Source organism: Fistularia commersonii, chromosome 2 (genome assembly GCF_037954325.1).
Source record: "Fistularia commersonii isolate RoL2024-O1a breed Wild chromosome 2, RoL_Fcom_v1.0, whole genome shotgun sequence".
NCBI classification, from domain to species: Eukaryota; Metazoa; Chordata; class Actinopteri; order Syngnathiformes; family Fistulariidae; genus Fistularia; species Fistularia commersonii.
The window spans coordinates 13,483,991-13,506,786 of NC_141285.1; the positions used below are offsets into that span (position 1 = coordinate 13,483,991).

The following is a 22,796-nucleotide window of genomic DNA, read 5'->3' on the forward strand; positions in this document are numbered from 1 at the left end:
ATTATAATTTTATTCACCAAAGGAGCAAACCAAAAAATAAATTGATAATTCAGACTAGCATGCTCAACATATTACTCCTTTTGTCTCCTTGATGTGTCAGACTGCCTGTCCTATATTCACCATAACATTCACATAACACGAAAGTACAGACACTTGAATCACAAACCAAACATAAACCAATCATTGAACTGTATTGATTTACTTCAGTTATAAAGTACAAATTCACTACTTCATCTTATCCTGATCTTACATTACTTGAGAGCAGCTCAGAACATCAATGAAGAAATCATTCAAAAAGAAGAAAAAAAAATATACATGCATAATCTGTTACTGTTTCATGCATTGATGTAACTTGTTTTTTCTTACTTTATTTTGCTGAAGTTACAGCACTCGAACTGTTATGGCATTCAGAGGAGCTTTAGACATGACTGGATTCCACGTTCTCTTTGATGAAAAGCTTGTCTGTCTGCATGGTGTTGATCAGTGCTGAACTTTTTGATGATTCCAGTAAACTGCTCAGCATTTGGCAACATTTTTTTTCCCTCTAATACCACACACATTTGCACGACATGTCTACATAAAAAATAATTATGATTACACGTTTGCTCATGCAAAACACTGTTGGGCAGAGCAAACCAGTGGGAAAAATGAAGAGAAGCCCCACTGCTGAGCTTTAACTCTATTTATTCTTGTAGAGCAGTTTTATTCATATGCAAAATAGGTACATGACATCATCCAATTATGTTTGAACAGTGAATGTGTACTTTCCTTGGATGATAGTTGCCAACATAGGAAGAATATGCTCTAACTTGCCGTAGTCAGCATATTTGGAGTGGACAGCATTGAATGCATTCAATTTTAAATAACCTGTGGACATATGACTGAAGACAGAGCACACAGATTAAGTGATGTAACCGTAACAAAAGTTAATCCCCCACTTATTTTTGACCTACTATTTCAATCCTTTTGCCGCTGTCAGAAAGCCATGTCCTAATCAGGTGAGGGGCTACTTTCTGCATTGGTGCAGTAGTGAGTGGGAGATAAAGAGCTGGAGTCAGAGTTCAACTACAGTGAAGTACTTCTTGATGTTTATCCTGGCTGGGCTGTCATACACTGTAGTGTTGATAGTGACATAATTGCTGCCACAAGTAGCTGAAATACCCAATTCAAAACCAACAAATCATACAATCTGCAGGGTCTATTTAAATTACATTAAAAGCCCTCCAATGTGTGGTCTATATATTTGTTGTGCATTAGTCCTCATAGCATCAAAATAATTGTATATTTGGGTAATAAATTGAAATATATGTACATTTTAAAGCTCAGCCTTAAACCCCAAGGTTTTCTTTATCTCAACAGCTTTTGTTCACACTGCCATGGGACCCACAGAGAGCCCCTCTTGAACAGTAATTGCTCATGATGAGCTATCAGAGTATGAAAGAGTATATGAATATGAGTGTGAATGGATGAATGAGCTACTGTGAAAGTCGTTGAATGAAGGCAGGTACATCACACCATTATTTTAATCATGCCTGCAGGAGATTTGACATTGTAAATATTTAATCAAGACTTGCTTGTTGAGCAGCTTGTTTTGACAGCAAACATAATTGAATGGATTCTAATTAACATTTTTGGTGCTGCTTTTGCAGAAAAAATGTATTTAAACAACCAGAACAATCAAAACAGGACACTAACAACATTAAGCTTACTTATATTTGATTCACAACAGAATTTCTCAGAAACTACTGGGTCTAAAAATATATCAGATTTACAGTTTACTTCCGAAACGAAATTGGTATTGATTAAAGAAATCATCAATTTTGCTTTTGATTTGTGATAATGAAGCATTTCTGTGTATAATGTTTAAAACATTTTCTGAGATTAATCTTATCGTATTTCATTCCTTTTTTTTTTTACATAAATGGATTTTTAATTCCATTGGAAATGAATAGTTTTCATGACAAAAGGGCACCACCAGATATAATTTCACAACAGCAAGTGTGCAGAGGGTAAACTTCAGCAGTCATTTTTCATTTGGGAAGGAACTAATTTATCAGCTAAGTTTTGATGTTGATTATCCTTCCCTTTGTTTTTGTTTTTTGTGACCAATACTACCAGGATTAAATTTTGAGAGTGGCTGACTCCTATAGTTCCACAGGCTGTGCAAATTTGGTTGAATTGGGTTGCATGGAGCATTCACCGCACTCTAATTTTTATGCATGCACAGTCAAAGATCAACAAGGATGACACATAGCATTTGGCAGCATCACATTTATTTCCTTGTCATATATGAACTCAAAGTCCCCAGCAGATATCATTATTCAAATTTATGCTGGTATTCTTGGTGCATTTTTTTCCCCTGGCAAAATTGGAGTAAAACCTTCTTTAGAAGTATGCTCGGGACATACCAGGGACATTTCATTTTATTTCAGATTCTTAGTCTGACATACAATATTTATTTTGTGTTTAAATGTACTTAATATTTTTTATGGTTGTTTTGTTTTCTTTCATTAGAACTCCGCTTAAATCCCTCTCCATAATGTTCCCTCTCCCTTGCGATTCTCAAGTTTATTGCACACAATGGAGATGGAATGTAGATGTTCCATATATTGTGTACTGTGTATTTTTCTAAATAATGTTTAGAAATAATCATTCAAAGTAATAGTCAAAATAATTATATCCCATTAGCAAATCTCACCAGACCTGAGAGCACCCATTCCCAGACAGGGGGTAACAGGAGTATCTGAAAATTATCTGAACAAATTCTACAGTGGACCCAAACCTTGAATAGTCACCACACAGAGCTAAGATGAGGAATTTCCCTATATTCTAATTTGTTTATATTTCAGACATTGAGCAAATGCTTTAGGCAATGTATTGAAACACTCAGTACATTCACTAACAAATTTGTGCTACACTTTTTAACACAACAAAAGCGACTAATAAAGTAGAAGCCATGAATTTCTTAGAATGTATCCATGACTTTTTCACTTGGTCTCTCTCATGGATAAGAAGTATGAATATCCCTATTCTGGTTATCTACTTTGAACAGCTAATGTGTAACACTGCCCCCCTATAAGATAACACAATTATGTCAGTTGTGTTAAAAGTTGCTTTCATACATACATTGTACAAAGAACATTAAAAAAAATAATAATTTGCTAAAATATTAGGATAATGCTAAAACATTTATGCCACTGTTACTGCCACATCTTACTGACTGCCATTCAGTTATTATTTTTAATTGTTGCAATTGTTTCCTTATCAAGATAACATTTTTTTAAATAATCATTAATTATTAAACATTGATCATTAATCATTAATTTGCACATTCATCTATTCATTTTGGTAGTTGGTGGGATTGTTGGTATATATATGTGTGTGTATATATATTCCTCTTTTCCTTTGGGCTGCTCCCTTCAGGGGCCACCATATGGAAAGATCTGCATCCTCTTCTTTCACACTGACTAACTTCATGTCCTCTTTCAATACACTCATAAATCTTTTCATTGGTCTTCCCCTATGCCACCTGCCTGGCTCTTCAAACCTAAGCATCCTACTTTCACTATCCCTCTTCTGTCCATGTCCAAAACATCTCTATCTGAGTTGATCTCCAAAACACGTAATATGCAATGTCCCTCTGATGGACTCATTCCTGATCCTATTCATCCTCCTCACTCCCAAAGATAAATGCAATATTTTCATCTCTGCTTCGTCTATCTCTGCTTCCTACCATTTCTTCAATGCCATTGTCTCTAAACCATACAACATTTTGGTCTGGCACACCTTTTAATGCCATTCTCTACCCTTTCCATCCTGCTTGCACAGGTTTCTCGACCTCTTCTTTGCACTCTCGTTTTGCTCTGGACTGCTGGCCCTGGGTAACGCTCCACCTTCTTTATCTCTGCTCCCAGTAACCTCACCATTCCACCAGGGTCTCCCTCATTCACACACATGTATTCTACCTTGTTGCATTCATTCCTCTCGTTGCCATGTAGATATACTTTATGGCCAAAAGTATTCGCTCACCCTTCCAAATAATCAGAATCAGGGGTTCCAATCACTTCCATTGCCACAGGTGTATAAAATCAAGCACCTAGGCATGAAGACTGTTTTTACAAACATTTGTGAAAGAATATTTCACTCTCAAGAGCTTAGTGAATTCCAGCGTGGAACTGTGATAGGATGGCACCTGTGCCACTAATCCAGTTGTGAAATTTCCTGGCTCCTGAATATTCCACGGTCAACTGTCAGCCACAAAGTGGTAGACCATGTAAATTGACCGACCAGGGACAGCAGATGCTGAAGCGCATATAGCGAAGAGGTTGCCATCTTTCTGAAGAGTCAATGGCTACAGACCTCCAAACCTCATGTGGCCTTCAGATCAGCTGAAGAACAGAGCGCAAAAACCGTATACAATGGGTTTCCATGGCCGGGCAGCTGCATTCCAGCCACACATCATCAAGTGCAATGCAAAGCTTGGGATGCAATGGTGTAAAGCATGCCGCCACTGGACTCTAGAGCAGTGGAGACACATTCTCTGGAGTGATGCTCCTCCCTCTTGCAATATGATGGACGAGTCTGGCTTTGGCGGTTGCCAGGAGAACAGCTTGTCTGACTGCATTGCGCCTAAGTATGGAGTTTGGTAAAGGGGGGATAATGGTGTGGGTATGTTTTTCAGGAGCTGGGCCTTGGCCCCTTAGTTCCAGTGAAAGGAACTTTGAAAGTTTGGCATACCAAGACATTTTGGATAATGCTATGCTCCCAACTGTGTGGGAACAGTTTCGAGCTGGCCCCTTTCCCAACATTACTGTGCACCAGTGCACAAAGCAAGGTCCATAAAGACATGGAACACAGTGTCAGGTGTGGAGGAACTTGACTGGCCTGCACAGAGTCCCGACCTCAACCCAACAGAACATCTTTGGGGTGAATTAGACCAGAGACCGAGAGCATGGCCCTCTCAAACAACATCAGTGTATAACCTCACAAATGCGATTCTGGAAGAATGGTCAAAACTTCCCATAAACACACTCCTGAACCTTATGGATAGCCTTCCCAGAAGCATTGAAGCTGTTATAGCTGCAAAGGGTGGACCCACGTCATATTGAACCCTATGGATTAGGAATGGGATGTCACTTGAGTTCATATGATTTGCCAGGTTTGCCATATGTCAAGCCAGGTGAGCGAATACTTTCGGCCATATTGTGTGTGTGTGTGCTTACACACACACACACACACACACACACACACATATATATATTTATATATATATATTGTATGTATAGAGCGAGAGAATGTATTGGTTTTAAAAACATCTATAACACGCTTTGATAGATTTTCCATTGATTAGACTTTTTGTTTAAAGATTGATTCCAAAGATATCATATAACACACTCACACTGTCCTAAGCATGATTGTAACTAGAAACTCATCCATAGATTCTGAGTTGATGTCAATAAAGTGAAACATGAACATGTGTATGCAATATTTCTCATTTGTTTTCAACCACAGTCAGTAGCAAGTGAAGTATATACTTTATGTCACTGATGACATAAACTACAATTGTAATTGATATTTTGTGTCAAATCGTTGTACCCATATTTCTTTGCAATTGCAAAAAAAGAATTATTATTTTCTTTTAGCTGAAACAATGCCATTTCTGTGTCGGGCATACATATTCATGAAGTTGTACTAACAGAAAGATTTTATTGTCATCCATTGTATGTATGGCTTGTATGCCCACTATCAATATAATCTAGAATGACTGAGCACCATTTAGTGTTTAGAGTGCATGCATCTGTGTCAAATGTTATCATATTCTGTAGTCAAGTTGCACATACAACTGCATCCATGGCAACACGGACACCAGAGCTTGTCACATAACAAATTGTAATTAAACCCCCAGTTACACGTAATTCAAAAGTAAAGTAATCATTGCTGTAATTAGTGTTTATTTCAATAATGGATAAATTATTCCCTGTGCAATTTGAAAAAGTAATTAGCAAACAGAAATTGATTACCATCAGTGGGCAGAACTGCCTCATTCTTTTCAATCTGGTTTTAAATCTTTGGAAGATAAATGGGGGGTGAAACAGGTATTTGATGAAGGTACCATTGTACATAAACTACTTGACGAGAATTGAGGTGTCAGTTTTGGCTCTGTCAAATTCCGTATGCCCTCCTGACACCAAGCCACGTGTGAAGTGGTGGTGTTTTTCAATCATACAGTATTCAGTGTTGTATTGACAAGCATGCCCATGAAAGATTCATTACAGAGGCTAGGAGGAGCTCAGCCTGTTCCCTCAGAATTCCTTTTGTGATGATCCACAGCGCCAAGAAGCTTGGTGTGTGTTGTCTAATTGTATTGCTGGAGATATAATGATAGAATACAAGCTAACCAAATTAATAGTGGCTTGCCAGTCACAGCACAAATTATGCAGCAAATGCTGCAGTGCTCTGTGTGAAAAAGTCACTGCACCAGAGCTAGAGTAGGCAGTACAGTTGACGTATGAACGCATTGTGTTCTGATGCAGAGCTTCTTCTCCACTCAGAGAAACGTACCAACAAAGTTCTTCTGCCATTTTGTGTGATATTACATTTTAAATTATTGCACCGCATGATCATTAAACACATAGAATGGTTATATAATTTCCAGTATCACATACATCAAACAATGTCAGTAACATGTTTCAGCCATCTTCAGATAAGTCGTATGATACTCAATTTCTCTTTTATCTAACTGCTAGTATAATACTGCACACAGCATGATCGCTCTTATTTCTGTCTCTACATGCATAACTAATAGACTCTTAATTCTTAATCCCTTAATGGGCTGCAAATGACAAATTTACCACTAACATGTTCCACATTATTATTCTCTTTGTTGGATTCTGAATGATATGGCTTGAATAATTTGGCCTCTTTTAATCTGACCTATCAACTGTTAAAAACTGTTGCTGGGACACCACTGTAGTGCATGATGTTTTACTGCCATCTGTTGCCAATGCAATACTTAGATGTTTTATGAGATTTTAATGATTATCAGACCCTCATTCATATGTTTCTGTAAAAAGACTGTGTTGTAGGAATGTTCAAATTATATCATAATGACAAAGTTCTACTATTGGGTTTAAATAAAACCTTTGCGTAAAGGTGCTACACTGAAAATAGCTGTATGATCCCTTTACATTGCTGGTAATATTTCAATAGTGATCCTCAGGAAAGTTTCATTTGTGCAGTTGCACCACATTAGTCAAATAGCAGACAGCCTGAATGAGGATGGTAGCAATGACAAATATCTTGTGATTAGAGCATTAGCCGGATGAAGAAATGCATAAATGATGATTGAGCTAGTAAAAAAAAGAAAAAAAATCTCAGCAATAGTGTGTTTTGTGTTTGCATTTTTAGAGAATACTCATAAATATTTGCTTGCTTACCTCAGGTTGTTGGGATTTTACTATTGTCAGCCCTATGAGACAAAATATTGAATGGTGCACAGGGAGCCCAACAGGAACTTGGTGCCTCTTTCCTTTTTTGCTTTACTCATATTTGTTTGTGTTGTACAATTTCTGTGTGAAGGTCTGTGTGTGTGTGTGTGTGTGTGTGTGTGTGTGTGTGTGTGTGTGTGTGTGTGTGTGTGTGTGTGTGTGTGTGTGTGTGTTTGGTGGTTTTGATGCTGTGAGTCTGAGCCTGGGGGGCATATTCTTAGCCATCTAGCTACTAGACTATGTAAAGAAGTCATAGTCATCTTCACAAACAACCATTGCCTTGGAGCAAGACCCATGTAAATTAGCCTGGTGGAGCATTCAATGTGCTCATGAGACCTCATCAAGTAACATCATCATGTTTGCTTAGTGAGCATGCTCTCTGTGTCTCACAGGGACAGTATAGCAGCATTAGCAGACTCAATACAAAGCCATTCAAGTAAACACCAAAAAATGCACAATATGCCTACAGCAAGAAGGATCTTTAAAACAAAAAATGTAATGTTTGTCACCACACCAAACTCTCAATGTTGACTCCTTTTTTTCATTTAATCTAAAAATGAATAAGCAATATAAAGGTAGAGGTATTGTAAAATCCATTGCTGGATTTGGTTGTTTATGTATCACAGTATTCATTTCTTTCGTATTATCAAGACAACAGTATTTTTAATTCAACAATGTTACACAGCAACTGAAGTTGAACTTAATATTTACCGCTATTCACTGTGTTGTGACTGTCGCTATTCATTTTTCTTCGCAAGTGTGCAAATAATATATCTAGATTGGTCTGGGCTTGCCAGGGTTGTTGGACAAGTATTCTCAGTCACAATAATTATTTTACACCTGTAATCCATTGCAATATATAGTTACTCATAGAAGTGACACAGCAAAATGTTACAGTTGTTAAAAACCCACTGCATGAATTACCACTGTTTTTTTAATATTGCTATTGCATAGTTTGACTGAAGAATAAATCATGTATAACGTTATATTCTGAAGATGTACACCGGTCACATGTCATGCTAATGTGAGGAGAATGACCTTTGGATACACAGTCACCCCGTGGATAATGATGGATGTCTCCTCTGGACATTTGGTTCCATTGCACATGTGCAGTCCTAAATTTGCCTCAATATATCAATGCATGTAGACAAAACATCTCTCCTGGTTCCCACACCTGTAATTAGTCCTACCTAAGGTTGTATGTGTGTGTGCCTCAGGGAGGCATCCTGGAAGGCTGTTTCGAATTAGCAGGAGGGCAATTGCCCTGATTGTTTCCATCTGGTGATTAAAGCAGACATTTGAGCTCTATACCCCGCCTCCACCACCACCATCCCACCCAAATGACTTACAATATAATAAAAAAAAAAAAAATGAATGAATAAAATGTGATGTTGAGAATATGGGATTAGAGAATAAAACGCACCTTGGATTATTCTTGTTTACAGGGATGCAGATAAATATCTTGGTACTGGAACTTAAGTGATGTATATTTGTTTGTGGCAATGGCAATGCATATAGCAAAGACCTATAATCAGGTTGTGATTGTATATTGTGGGTATAGGGCAAATGATGAATTGTGGAAAGGGAATCACTTGACTTTGCCAAAGATGGTATATGACACAAGTAGACCAGCTACTTAACATTATGACTGCAACATTAATGACTAGTACAATTGTATATTTCCCTAGAGAGGATGAGGGGGTCAAATGATAAAATTGTCTTCCTACTCATTAGTTTTATAATGTATATCTAGTCCCTGCCCTCATTTTTTATCATTAATTAATCCTGAATGACATAATGAGAACCTATTCTTCTGATAATCTTTTTCTTGATGATGTGCTGCATGATAGGTTTTTTTCTGAGGGGGGGTTAGAGCATATATTATGGTCATATTATTTAAATTGGTTCTGGCTCGCGTAAATCCAGATTTTATATCTTTTCATAAACACCACATCTTGAAAAAAAAATATCATCCAATACTGAGCAGAAAATCCATTTCTGGCTTTATTATTGAAAGCCAGCTGCGGAAGCCATTCTCTATTTTTGTTGTTTCTCCCGGGTTTTAGGCTGTTGCTTCAGATACGAGTGCACCGTTGATTTCTTCCTGATGTACCAGCCTGTAAAATTTCTTATAAAATAGTGTGTCCTGCACAATGTACACTATATGGCCAAAAATATTTGCTCACCTGCCTTGACTCGCATATGAATTTAAGTGACACCCCATTCCTAATCCATAGGGTATATATAATTTTGTCGTCATTTTTGTCTCCATGGTAACATTAGTAACTGTATTACTCGGACTCCTCTGTAGCCATTGGGTTGTTTGGCATGGCTATCTGGATATATCATGTGGGCAAGTTATTGAGAGAAAAACCTTGTTTAACTGAGCTTCTCTCCTTCTCCTCTCTTCCACAGATACAGTCTCCCTGTTGGCAAACAAGGAGGGTCATGTATGATTGAAATAGCAGTAGATAATGGCACAGCTCAGCGCCACGAGGAACCCATGACGCACTCTGTGTCAGAGGTAACCTGACCTGCCAATGCTTAAATCAACCTTTCTATTTTTCTGAGTCATTTAAACTTCAGTACATTGTAGCCCTTTCAAAACATTGCTTTAAAGCAGCAAATACATTGCTGCTTTAAATCAGAAAACCAGATGACCATTTCACCATCACACACTGATATTATCAGATTCTCACCGAAATCTGAAAATTTCTGCAGTCTTTCCTCTTTTTCTTGGCTTCTCTAGACACTCAATTTAAAACGTTTCACTCTTCTGAAATCATTTAACCAATGTAAAGCCATTTCTTGTAGTCTTTTAAGTACTGTTGAATTCTTATTTACATTTACAAACATGATATTCAGTTGTTTTTTTTTTTACATTTCTCTCTGGCTTTGAGAAGTGCAAAGTATATTCCTGATTTGACCGTTTCCTACTGAAGTCATCATTAGATCCGAAAGGGTTTCTTTTCACAATACAACATTAAAGAGCCCAGCCTATGTTGGAAAAATTAATTCCATATGTATGTCATAAAGATGATTTGTTTCTCTACTATGACAAATACATCACAAGTTGGTTTGCATGTTTTCCCTAGCTGTGTTACTGTATTATGTGTAACTAACAGCACTCTCTAAAGACACACCAAAAAGACACGTTCCCTCACTAAATCCACATACACTTGTTACATCATTTGCCAGGATGATCAGACTTGGCAAGCATGTAAGTAGCACGGGGCTAGTTTTCACCTGTTCATCACAAGCTGGTTCGGCTCATTAGTTTGATGAACAACACCTATATTTATTATTAAATTAATAATTTTGTTTTTCAGTTTGAAAGACGTACAATAGAGCTCAACCTTCCCACAGGCCTTACATGTCTCAACTCCCTCAATGTGATTTATGGTTTTCTAATTTGAGATGGCCAAGATTATTTTTTACCATTTTATTAATAGGAGTTTCATTACACCAGTGTTTGCTGCAGCTCTCTCACATAGTGATTGATGGTCAACTATGGCAAAATTTAATGCAAGTAGGATATAAATTGGGTTACTATCATAATTTATATCCAATTCAAATGAGAGAAAATGAAATGTATATCATTATCCTACACTGGTATGATATATTTGAGAATACAATTGAATATCTGACAGGGTACCTGTTTTAGAATATAGATGGTTTAAGAATTACTGGCAAAGTTTTCAAAGCATACAATACAATATCTGCTTAATTTTTGGCTGTATATTTTGCATTTCTGCCCAACAAATACACAAGGTTCAGTTAAAACCAAAACTCTCTGGCAAGAAATTAGTTAGATTGAAAACCAGACCACTTTTAACTAGGAGGCAGTATTGTTACATAGTTTGCCAAATGTCTTGCAATGTTGTTATCATTCTTACCTTATCTGTCTCATCATTGACTGTTAGAGGTTGGTAATACTAAGTTATTCGCTGCCATTCGCTGCCATTGTCAGTGTTCTCTGAATAGTCAGAAAAGTATAAGTAATACCTCTTTATATCATCTAATGAATCGACTTCTTATGTTGTCTTTTTCAGACTGTAACATTAGTTTATGCTAAATGATTTTTTTGTACTCTGTACTGACCAAATAACACCATGGGCTACACTAAACACAGACATGAATATGATTAAAAAGTATTTGTAAATCAGCATTAAATATCACCGACTGGCCTAACCTTGGAAATAATTATATATTTGGTGTGTTAAACTGGACTAATGTTATTACATTAGTGGGAGCTGGTTTGTTCGTTTGTTTGTTAATGCCAGTATGGTTTTCATGCATTTCATGCATGCATCTCAAATCAAGGATGTTTACACTGAGAATGGAAATCATGCCCTTCTCGTGTCAGTGCAGTAATGCCCTGCTTTTTGATTTCCACTCCAACATGTACACCTGGCTTACTTATGTCAGGACATGCTCTTTTCACCAAGCACCCCCACACTGAGTTTGTCATCTCAAGTTAACATTTTTGATGTTACAAAGAACCCAGGAGCTATAGTTGTGTCCTAAGCATTAATGACAGACTGCCTGGTGGGGCCTCAAACCCTTTTGATGACACAAGCAGCATAGAATCTAGCCAGCCATTAAAGTGAAAACAGAGGACATAATAATTTTCCCTTTTTGGAGGGTATGGTGTCTGTTGGGGCTTGGGAGACAACAGAACATGTGCAAGGAGGATGCTTCATAATTAGGGTCCTCCTCTCTACAATCCTCTGTCAGACTCTATCCTCCTTGTCACTTTCACTGTCAAAGAATGGTGACAACACCTCATTGACTGGAAACATTAGAGGTCATTTCATTTGGAAGAGAGCATAAAGGGGGCACAGAGAATGTCAGGAAAATTGTTTGGAAGGCTGCTGTGCAAGCTTTATGTGTTTACAAAGCTGGATACTGCAGTGACCTCAATATCAATCAAGGAAAGTATGTGTGAAGTTTTATATGTTTAATACATTTCTCTCACCTTGCGATCAAACCAGTAAAAACCCTGATGAAAAAATACTATAAAACAAGAGCTCAAATTAATGATTTGTCAAAATACATTTAAAGGGAGGCCTGGCTAAGAGAATTTTGTGACCTTAATGTGTTGCTATTAACACATTCTCCCAGAATTCATTGATTGTGCCAAGTGGAAACTCCTAATTACTATAAAAATTTTGTATTTCTATTATCTTTTGACCTACAGAGGTTGCCATTATTTTACCTGCAGAATCCATTCTGGGTCAAAAATGTATGTATTTTATTATACACACGCCTCCCTAATCTTCACTATAACATATTTGATTACATTGTTCACCATGACTAGCTGCTGACAGAGAGTGGATTTGTTTGAGAAAACACTGCCTCTGTCACCGAGCCAGCAAACTCTTGTCCGGTCCATCTGAACCTCCTTACTTTTAAGTGCACTTTGAGTGATTTCTTTATTATTGTTCCCCCGTAAAACCACTCGGGTTCAAATTGAAAAGGCAAAAACGGAAGGCATTGAGTCAATATACTGCTGGGGTCAAGATGGTAGCAACCGTTTAACATCACCACCTAGAATGTATTCTGGGGTCAACAACAATGGCTATGAGTGGAATATATTTTTCCGTAACGTATGGAAATCAAAAAGTCTACAGTATTTTAAAGATTATGGTTTTATGCCTGAAGTAAATGTTATCAAACAAGTAAAACTTTTGAAGTGCATGATTTTGATTTATTGGATGAATGTTTTGTTTTGATTTTCCATGGTGATATATCTCTTTAAATCTGACAACATAAGAAATGGGTAGGAGTAAAATAATGTAATATAGGCCACATAACCTCATGCTGTCTTCCAACAGGAGTAAGATTAGCATACAACACTCAAGTACTTGGTGCTTTGGGTCCACTTACAGACTCATGAATTTTACATCACTAGATCCTTGTAAAGGACTGTCCTCATAAACATGATACACACTTTGACATCATAGTCTTTCAGTCCACAGCTGATAGGCCTCTCCTGTTGTTTTGCTGGTTGTACCACATAAAACTTCATCTAGATCCCACAAAACATCAGTAACAAGTACCTCTTTTATTTTAATCTTCTGTTTTTTGTTTCTTTTTTCAGTTTTTGTTTGTTTCTGTGTTGCATACTGTAACTGCAAAACCAACAGTACAGAGAACTAGTACAAGTACAAGTATACAGACATTGTCAGAGATTGTATGTTGAGTTACAGAAATATTACGTTAGCACCATTTTTCATGTCCTATAATAAAATAGTTGAAGTAGAAAATGAAACCAATGATGCAATGTTGGTTGTTAAAATATATTTTCATTAACTAGCTATTCAGGGTTTAGATAGCGTTAAACTGACATCTTATATGATAATGTTGGACTTTACCTGACTGTCCCTCCGAAAGCTGCTTCCACTGCAGTTGTCCAACATATTTCCAGAAGCCTGAAATCATGAGATATTGTATTTTGGAGGGACATGAAAGTCATGAAAATTTCAATGTGACTCTGAAGACAGCTCCACTGGGTATGAAAATAAGAACTTAACATTCAGTGTAATTTTTTATGTTCATAAGTATCCAAATCATGTTGCATTTTTTTCCAACCGGGTATTCTTTTAAGAGAAAAAAAGAAATTTGTCAAGAAGAATGGCTCAAAAAAAACCCTATGAGTAAGATTTATAGTTTCCTGCAAACCATGTCTCTGAACAAGATTCCCGTTTTTGTCAGATAAAACATTGAGCTTTTCATTTCAAGGTAACTTATAAATTAAATATAATGAGCTGTGGAAAATAAGCACTTCTTTCTGCAATGAATGGGTATGTTAATGTATCCAATTTTAACAGTAAGTTTAAAGAGCATTAATACTAGTTTTTTTTTTCCAGTTGCTGTCAGATACCACACTGTAATAGTTGAAAGTGTTTGGAATGTATACCTTACAAAGGATTAATAATATTCGACTTATATTTATAATCTGTATCAGTTTTGGTTCATGTAGTCCCAGTGATCTGGGGAATTGCATTCATTTTTGATCATAAGTCACTGTAAAAACTGAGACATTTATCATTTTCTTGATGGAATTCAACATAATAATTTTTTTGCATAAAAGTTGTGAATACCAAACACATGTTGGCAAATGAAATTTAATCAACCGTCCTAATTGCACATATAATTTAACACTGTAATTGAGCTTTGATCAATGAGCACTTAACCTTCAAAAGTCAAGTATTATATATTCCACAGGCATGAAAGTGTAATCCATCTAAAAATAAAATAAAATATTAATTGCCTGTCAAAAGTGAGGACAATGTATGAAAGATAAAATAAATACAAATGATTGTGTACTATACATTTTTTTCTGTCTTTTCTGCAGCAGATACAATTATTCCTTGTTAATTTGACCGTTATGGTTCACTCAGCTGAAGGTTCATAGTTTTTTTTTTAATGAATCAGCCTTATAACTTTAATGTCAATGAGAACTCACAGTATATATAGATACTTAAATTCTCCTTTGATGCATCTGGTACACTGATGTCACTTGTCAGTAGTGGCAAAAGACATCATTTTGAAATTATTGTCCAGCTCAGGCTGAAGGTTTTCCGTCTTCACTAAAGTAAGTAATGTGTAATCTAAACATAAAGAGGATATATTAACATCAGATTATACTGAAATCTTTAATGCTACTTTCTGGGATACAACATGAATAGGACAATATAAATCTATACATTGTGTGAATCTCTGATTTTTGCAAATTATTGCTCACAGGTTGTCCTTCCTTCTTTTCCTTCCCTTTTTATTTTCTTTATTTTTTCATATTTTTACAGGGAAAATTAGGACCCATTTTTCTTGGGGATGTTTCATCCCATTGGGAAATGCACGACGGGCTTGCCAAGAACGCAAGGAGATTTATTGGATGTATCAGGGAACTTCAGGTCAACTCAAGGGAGATTTACTTGGTGGGTGAGGCAGTGAGAGGAAGAAACATTCAGAACTGTGATCCACCTGTCTGCCAACACCTCCCCTGTCGAAATGGAGGAACCTGTGTCAGGTTGGAGGCCCTTTCTCTTATTTACTGAAATTTACTAGACTATCTGTGAACTAATATCCTTTTGTAACTTTTTTTTTTAGTTTTATTTCTTCTACAATGATTTGTATGTATTTTTCAAACCGAGGAAACAAGTCCTGATACAACTAAAATGATTACAATCAAGGATAATTCGTACATGATGAGAAGCAATAATGCACTGTACAGACAGATAAAAAAAAACCCGTAAGATGGTTAAAAATAAGAAGAAAAATAATGTTTGAAAATGTTTATCATTTGCATCATCTACAGTTTGCTTATGCTGTAAATATCTCATGATTTTTGAACAAACTTGTTATAACTATACGGAAGACTGGCTGCCTGTGACCCATTAGGAAGGATTATCTGAACCATAATGTCCCCAATGTAGGAATTTATAATCACGTTTGCAATGTTTTCCTAGTCCCTAACAACATAGCTATCCTGATGCAGTAGGAGCTTTGGGCAAACAGGAATGCGGTCAAATTGACAGCTGCTTTCCCCAACACTAGTCATTTAATTCAGATTTACACAGTGTGAAGCTCTTATCTACCCAGTATTACTGTAGACTGGCTATACCTATTTAAATGTTGGCATACTGTAAAATGGCTGTCTCCTGTGGAACTGGTAATCATCATCTAGTGACAGCCAGTCAAATCAAAACGGGTTGCAATAATCGCTGCATAGTGAGGACCAAAATGAGCTTTTAAACAATTACAGCCATAATATTAAGAACATCTTAGAGAGTTTCTTACTCTCTGAGTCTTAGGGAGTTTCTTACTCTCTGAGTATTGTTATGATCTCCTCAAGGGTAAAGGCTGGGCTTAATGCTAAACTGGATTTAGTTTCAGGTCAGGATAAGGGTTATCGTAAGCACATTGTGGGAAGGGTAGGGGGTTGGGTAATACAGTGAAAGACCTGGGTGTGTGTTGCAGTGTTTGCTGCTTTAATGTCTGCTATTTTATTTTCCACAGTTTTTGGCCACCAAAACTGCACAAAACTGTTGTTCATGATTGCTTCCACCATGCCAAGTTTTAAAATGATATGTTGTTTCCAAGTAATGTACCATGCCATTGCAAACATTCTATATAATTCAAATAATCTGGTATTTAAAGCTCTATAGCCAACCATAAGGAGACTGGCTGGATGTTCCTGCAGACTCATAAAGGGTGGGAAGGAACATGGCTTTTATACCAACCTCTAAGACTGAACCTAAAGACTGCAGTATTTCAATCCATATTGTAATACTTAACCATGAAAACATATAGGAATCATATGTTTTGTAAGCAGCAAGACACTCCTTAAAACCAAAAATATTTTATATTGGTAAACTGACCATCTCCCACTTGAACACTTGTTTCTTTCGACTGATATCTTTTTTTACATCATTGGGGTCCTGATTTTAACCAAAATTGTATGACACAGAAATAAATATCCAAACAAAATAATTATCATGACAGATTTTATTTTTGATGTACTTTAATCTTAAACTAACTTACCATTCTGATTACGAGACAGAGATGGAAGGAAAAGAGATGCAGAAAATCATCATAGCGTCTTTGAGTTAAGTAATGTTCCATTCATGCTGATGTTGCGACAAAGTTCACTTTCGGTTGGTGCTCCAAATCTAATTGAATTTAACAACTGTTTTTTAATCCTGTGTTCCGTTTTATTAAATGTGGTATGTCACTGATTTAGCTCCTTCAAATTTGGTTCAATATATCTATTCGTTTTTTTAATTTATTTTATCTTTCCTCATATTTTAAAAAATTAGTATCCATGTTAAATGGATTAAATATGTGCCTCATATAGCATGTTTCAGGGTTTTCATGTATGGCTCAGGGTCTCTCATTACATTGTAGCCACACAAAAACATTTTTCATGTAAAAAAATACCAGTATAAAAAGGTGTTACTGAGATAACCAAGTTACTAAAAACTCAAGATAAGGAGTATATGTGAACAGTTACAATACATGTTGGTCTCTCCAACCAGGTCAAATGAGTCACAATATCTTCATTTTTCTTTAGCTGGCATAGATCATCTTACCACTATCACACTCCACTTACCAGGAATTTCACCTGTCTTGCTCAGAATGCACTCACTGCATACAATTGTCTTTTACCACAGATAATCCAGAAAATTGGGGCTCTAAATTTCTTCTTTATTGTCTTATGATGCTACAATTAACAGTTGCATTTATGAAACAGAAAATAAAAAAGGTCACCATGAGTACTGAAATATGTATGGTTTAATCATACCAAGTACGAGATTGCGAAATGGTGGTCACATTGACTTCTTATATGCACAAGTGCGGGCCTCGCAATTATCTATTTGATGAATACAAATTAATGCAGGGGTCTCGTGAACCTGCATGGAATCTGCATGTGGGGTCACTTGGAGTTCACACAGCTTTGCAGTTAGATGTCTTGAATTGCAATGCTAGGATTCAATGGAATGAATGGGGATTTTGATTTTTGGTTCAGGGAGATTTGGATGGTGTTATTCTGATGGTATCCTTTTCTTTTAGACATGTACTAATAAATAATAGTATGTTGCTAAATCAGATGCCTTGCTGTTCATCGGTGTGACATATGACATCTGTGACCTCTATAAACCCCAGTTTTGCTTTTTCTTTTCCAGACCCATCATTTGACTAATGATGAATACATCAGACTGCTGTCAAACGAAAATAATTTTTCAAGAACATGCAGATGTGTGAATGGGGGAAAATGCATCTCTCTCCTAATCTAGGAGATTAGAAGGCAAAGTCTTGATTTTGCACTGACTCATGAGAAATGCAATATACTTGCTTCATTAATTTCTCATCTGTTCTCCTCAGGTGTTTGAAAGCGCTCTTTAAACACTTGTTCCTCTTCTGTCAAAAATATGTTAACAGATAGTTGCCCTGCTTTGTCAAACAAGTTCCAAATTCTCATTGCAGAAGTAAAAGTACACCAAAGAAGACATTTACTGTCTTGATTGTTGTCCTTTCAATACCTTTCATTTCTGACTTTCTGATCAATACATCAATTATTTTTGATTTTTTAAGTGTTCCTGTTTCAATGTCTACTAATATATTCTTACAGAATTATAGTATCATTATGTTTTATATTTAACACTCAACCTCTCATTTTCAATTTTAGCATATTTTGTTGTGTTTTTTCCTACCGCGACATTTTCATAAGTTATAGCCCTTTCACAGTTCCTGTTATTTGCATTCTGTTTTTATACACATTATTTTTAAGTCTTTTACTTTATCAACGTGCAGGTGCAAATGCACATGTGTGCACTGTGTGCAGATGCATGAGTTACACACTCCATGTGTGCTCGAGAGTGGAATGTGTGTGTGTGTGTGTGTGTGTGTGTGTGTGTGTATTTGTGTGTGTGTGTGTGTGTATGTGTGTGTGGTTGTGTATTTGTGTGTATGTGTGTGTGCATGTCCGTGCGTGTGTGTGTGTGTGTTACATGCTTCAGTGTTTCTGTGTGTGTTGAGTCTTGTCAAGATATGTGGTGAATAGTACATTGGGTTAAGAGTTTTAGGCAGAATTGGATCAAATCAAACCTGTTATATGAACGAAGTTTGATGAAAAATTAAGACAAATAGAAAAACTAAAGAGATAAATACATTAAAAACTGCCATTCCGTAATGCATAATCTTGTAAGCAAAGACATGCTAGATGTACTTCTTTTGTTGTGTTAACCACTTTCACTGGTAGAAATAGGCGGACACTTGGAACTGCACCTCCTGTTTGCTGTTCATTAATATTCTTACCTTGGTGCCACTGTTTATGCCCCCTGTATGTATGGCCATTAAATAAGCCTTTTACTTGCACAGATAGCAGTTATGGAATGCAGATAGCTCCAATCCGTATTTGACTATGTGTCATTTACCAAACAGTAAAATGCGTACGATGTATGTAATAACATCCATCCATTCATTCATCCATTTTCCCTGTTTGTCTGGAGTTGGACTGCGGGGGCAGCAGCCGGAGCACTGAGGCCCAGACCTCCCTCTCCCCCTGCCACGTGGTCCAACTCCTCTGGGGGGACCCCAAGGTGTTCTTTAGCACCCAGGGAAACATAGTCTCTCCATTGTGTCCTGGGTCTTCCCCATGGTCTCCTCCCAGATGGACATGCCCAGAATACCTACCCAGGGAGACGTCCAGGAGGCATCCTGATCAGATGCCCGAGCCACCTCATCTGGCTCCTCCCTATGCGGAGGAGCAGCAGCTCTACTCCGAGCTCCCCCCGGAAATAAAAAGGACCGAACTTTTTACGCTATATCTAAGGTAGAGTCCTGCAGCCCTGCAGAGGAAACTCATTTCGGCTGCTTGTTTCCGCGATCTCGTGCTATCAGTCATTACCCACAGCTTGTGACGATACATCAGGGTGGGAATGTAGATCTACCCTTAAATTGAGAGCTTTGCCTTTTGGCTCAGCTCCCTCTTCACCACAACAGACCGGTACAGATTACGCATCGCTGCAGACACAACACCGATCCAGCTGTCCATCTCCCGCATCATTTTTCCCTCATTCATGAGCAAAACCCCGAGACACTTGAACTCCTCTACTTGGGGCAAGACCTCTCCCCCGACACAGAGTGGGCATTCCACCCGTTTCCGATTGAGCACCATGCTTTTGGATTTAAAGGTGCTGATTCTCATCCCAGCTGCTTCACACATGGCTGCACATTGTTCCAGTGACAGCTGGAGATCATGGCCTGATGAAGCCAACAAAACTACATCATCTACAAAAAGAGGCCACCAAACCCGATCCCCTGGATGTCCAGGCTCCGCTTAGAAATTCTGTCCATATAAGTTATGAACAGAATCGGTGACAAAGGGTAGCCCTGGTGGAGTCCAACTCTCACCGCAAACAGGTCAGATTTATTTCCGGCAATGCGGACCAAGCTCCGACACCGATCATACAGGGACCGAACTATGAATCCGTCTACCAATATATTCACTATCCCTCCTCTGTACATGACCGAACAATCTCAGTCTGGCTCCTCTGACCTTCTCTCCAAAACATCTAACTTGTGCTGTTCGTCTGATAGACTCACTCCTGATCCTATCCATTCTGGTCACTCCCAAAGAGAACCTGAGTATCATCTCTGCGACCTCTAGCTCTGGCTACTGTTTCTTCGTCATTGTAACTGGTTCTAGGCTGTACAGCATAGAATAGCCCTATAGCATCTAGAGCCTTGAGGAACCCAGGGCGTTCCTCGTCTACCCCTGGGGCCCCGCTATTGAAAAGCTTTTTGACTGCTTCAGCAACTTCAGCCCCGAAAATAGGTGTGTCGGCTTCAGAGTCCCTTGGCTCTGCTTCCTCATTGGAAGCCGTTTCAACAGGTTTAAGGAGGTCTCTGAAGTATTCTTGCCACCTATCTACAATGTCTTGAGTTGAGGTCAGCAGCGCCCCACTCCCATCGTACACAGTGTTGACAGAGCACTGTTTCCTCCTGAGCTGCTGGATGGTGGACCAGAATCTCCTGGATGCCCACCGGAAGTTGTTCTCAATGGTCTCCCCAAACTCCTACCACGCCTGTGTTTTTGCCTTGGGAACCAAAAAAGACTCATGGTGTTTGACCTGCCAGTACCTGTCAGGTGCCTCCGAAGCCCCACAGGCCAGAAAGGCTCGATAGGACTCTTTCAGTTTGATGGCATCCCTCACAGCTGGAGTCCACCAGCGGGTTGGGCTCCTTCCCCACCAGAGAGGTGATATTCCACATTCCAAGAGCCAGCTTCTGCAGCCGAGGATCGGGCCACCAAGGTACCCCACTCACACTACACCCGACCTCTTTGCCCTTCCAATGGGTGGTGAGCCAAGGGGAAGTCATTCCTTTGGGCTGTGCCCGGCAAGCCCCATGGGTAAAGACCTAGTCACCAGGCCCCCATCGCTGAGCCCTGGGCCTGGCTCCAGGTGACCCGTGTCTGGGCAAGGGGAAACTGGGTCTAATGATTATCTTCTTCATGGGAGGTTCGCTGAGCCACATTTTGTCTGGTCCCTCACCTGGGACCTGTTTGTCTTTGGCGACCCTTCCAGGGGCATAAAGCCCCCAACATATCAGCTCCCAGGATCACTGGGACATGCAAACCCCTCCCCCATGGTAAGGAAGCAGCTCATGGAGGCAATGTAATAACATACTATCTGTAAATCAGTACAAGCATTACAATCAGTACAGTCTAAGCTTTGAAACAGAAATGTCAACTATGATTATTTACTCTGTCCGTCTGTCTGTCTGTCTGTCTTTTGTTCATTTGTTTGCTTTTTATTTGTTTCAAACGTGTATGGTGCAGTGTCCCCTATTCTTAAAATGTAAAAATAGAGCCACCTTAACATATTTAACGTGCTAAAGCCTTTAAGTCACTTTATGCCTCTTCACTGCAAAAAATATGATGCAGAGAAAGCATTTGTCTGTTGTCTGCTATCAAGTACTGTCTGTTCACTGACCAAGAGATTTTCCATAAATTTATGGTAGCTACATTTGATACAAACAGTTGCAAAGACACTTATATATTTCATCAAAGTGACCTTCCTGCAGAAAATCCATTGAAAATTGAACTGGGGGGAACCGCCACTTGAATATCCTAAAATCAGTTTTGTTGGTCTTATATTGAACCATTTCAAACATCCATGCAACTACATACATAATTCCTTATTTGTAACTAAGTAGAGAAATTGACATGGACACACACACACACACACACACACACACACAAACTCGTGGCATTCATGTTGCCAGAATTGTTGCTTGCCAATTTGGCAGTGGCAAAAACTGTACTTTGCTTTTTCTTTGATGCTCTCAGTTCAGTGGCATACAAACCTCCATTTTACAGAATGTTCTCCTGGTGTTCAATTTCACTGCTTGCAAGTGTTCTGGTGTTCTTCTCAAAGAAAGTGAAACCAATTTAATCTTATCAGGGCTCCAGCTTGGCTTGTTTCAAAGAACCTTTAAAAACTCAAGGTCCAAGACACAATTATTGTAATTCCATGATAAACAAACAGATATTATCCAATGTTCAATTTTAATCACTGGAGAATATTTCCTGAGAAGATTTACTTATTGCAGAGTTACTGCTCATTGAATTTTGGAGGACACGTTCACTCTGGTATTATATAAATAAAGATATGTTATTGTTTAAAAATAACTGAGGGTAACCTTGACTTACTTAGAGCGATTACGTATTTTTTTAAGTGTGACGAGTTTAAAATAATAAATACAAAAACATCAATCACATTTCTCTAAATTTCTGAC

At 38.0% G+C, this 22,796-nt stretch overlaps 1 protein-coding gene across 4 annotated transcripts in view; it reads left to right on the forward strand.

Annotated features, from left to right (window-relative positions):
- The window catches only part of eys (EGF-like photoreceptor maintenance factor), a 164,495-nt gene that overhangs the window by 120,178 nt on the left and 21,521 nt on the right, over window positions 1–22,796 (forward strand). For all 4 annotated transcript variants that reach the window (XM_086168217.1, XM_086168227.1, XM_086168234.1 and 1 more), the window contains 2 exons: window positions 9,903–10,011; window positions 15,299–15,522. In XM_086168217.1, coding sequence (XP_086024343.1) covers window positions 9,903–10,011; window positions 15,299–15,522 — 333 coding nt within the window. The remainder of the gene's footprint in view (window positions 1–9,902; window positions 10,012–15,298; window positions 15,523–22,796) is intronic.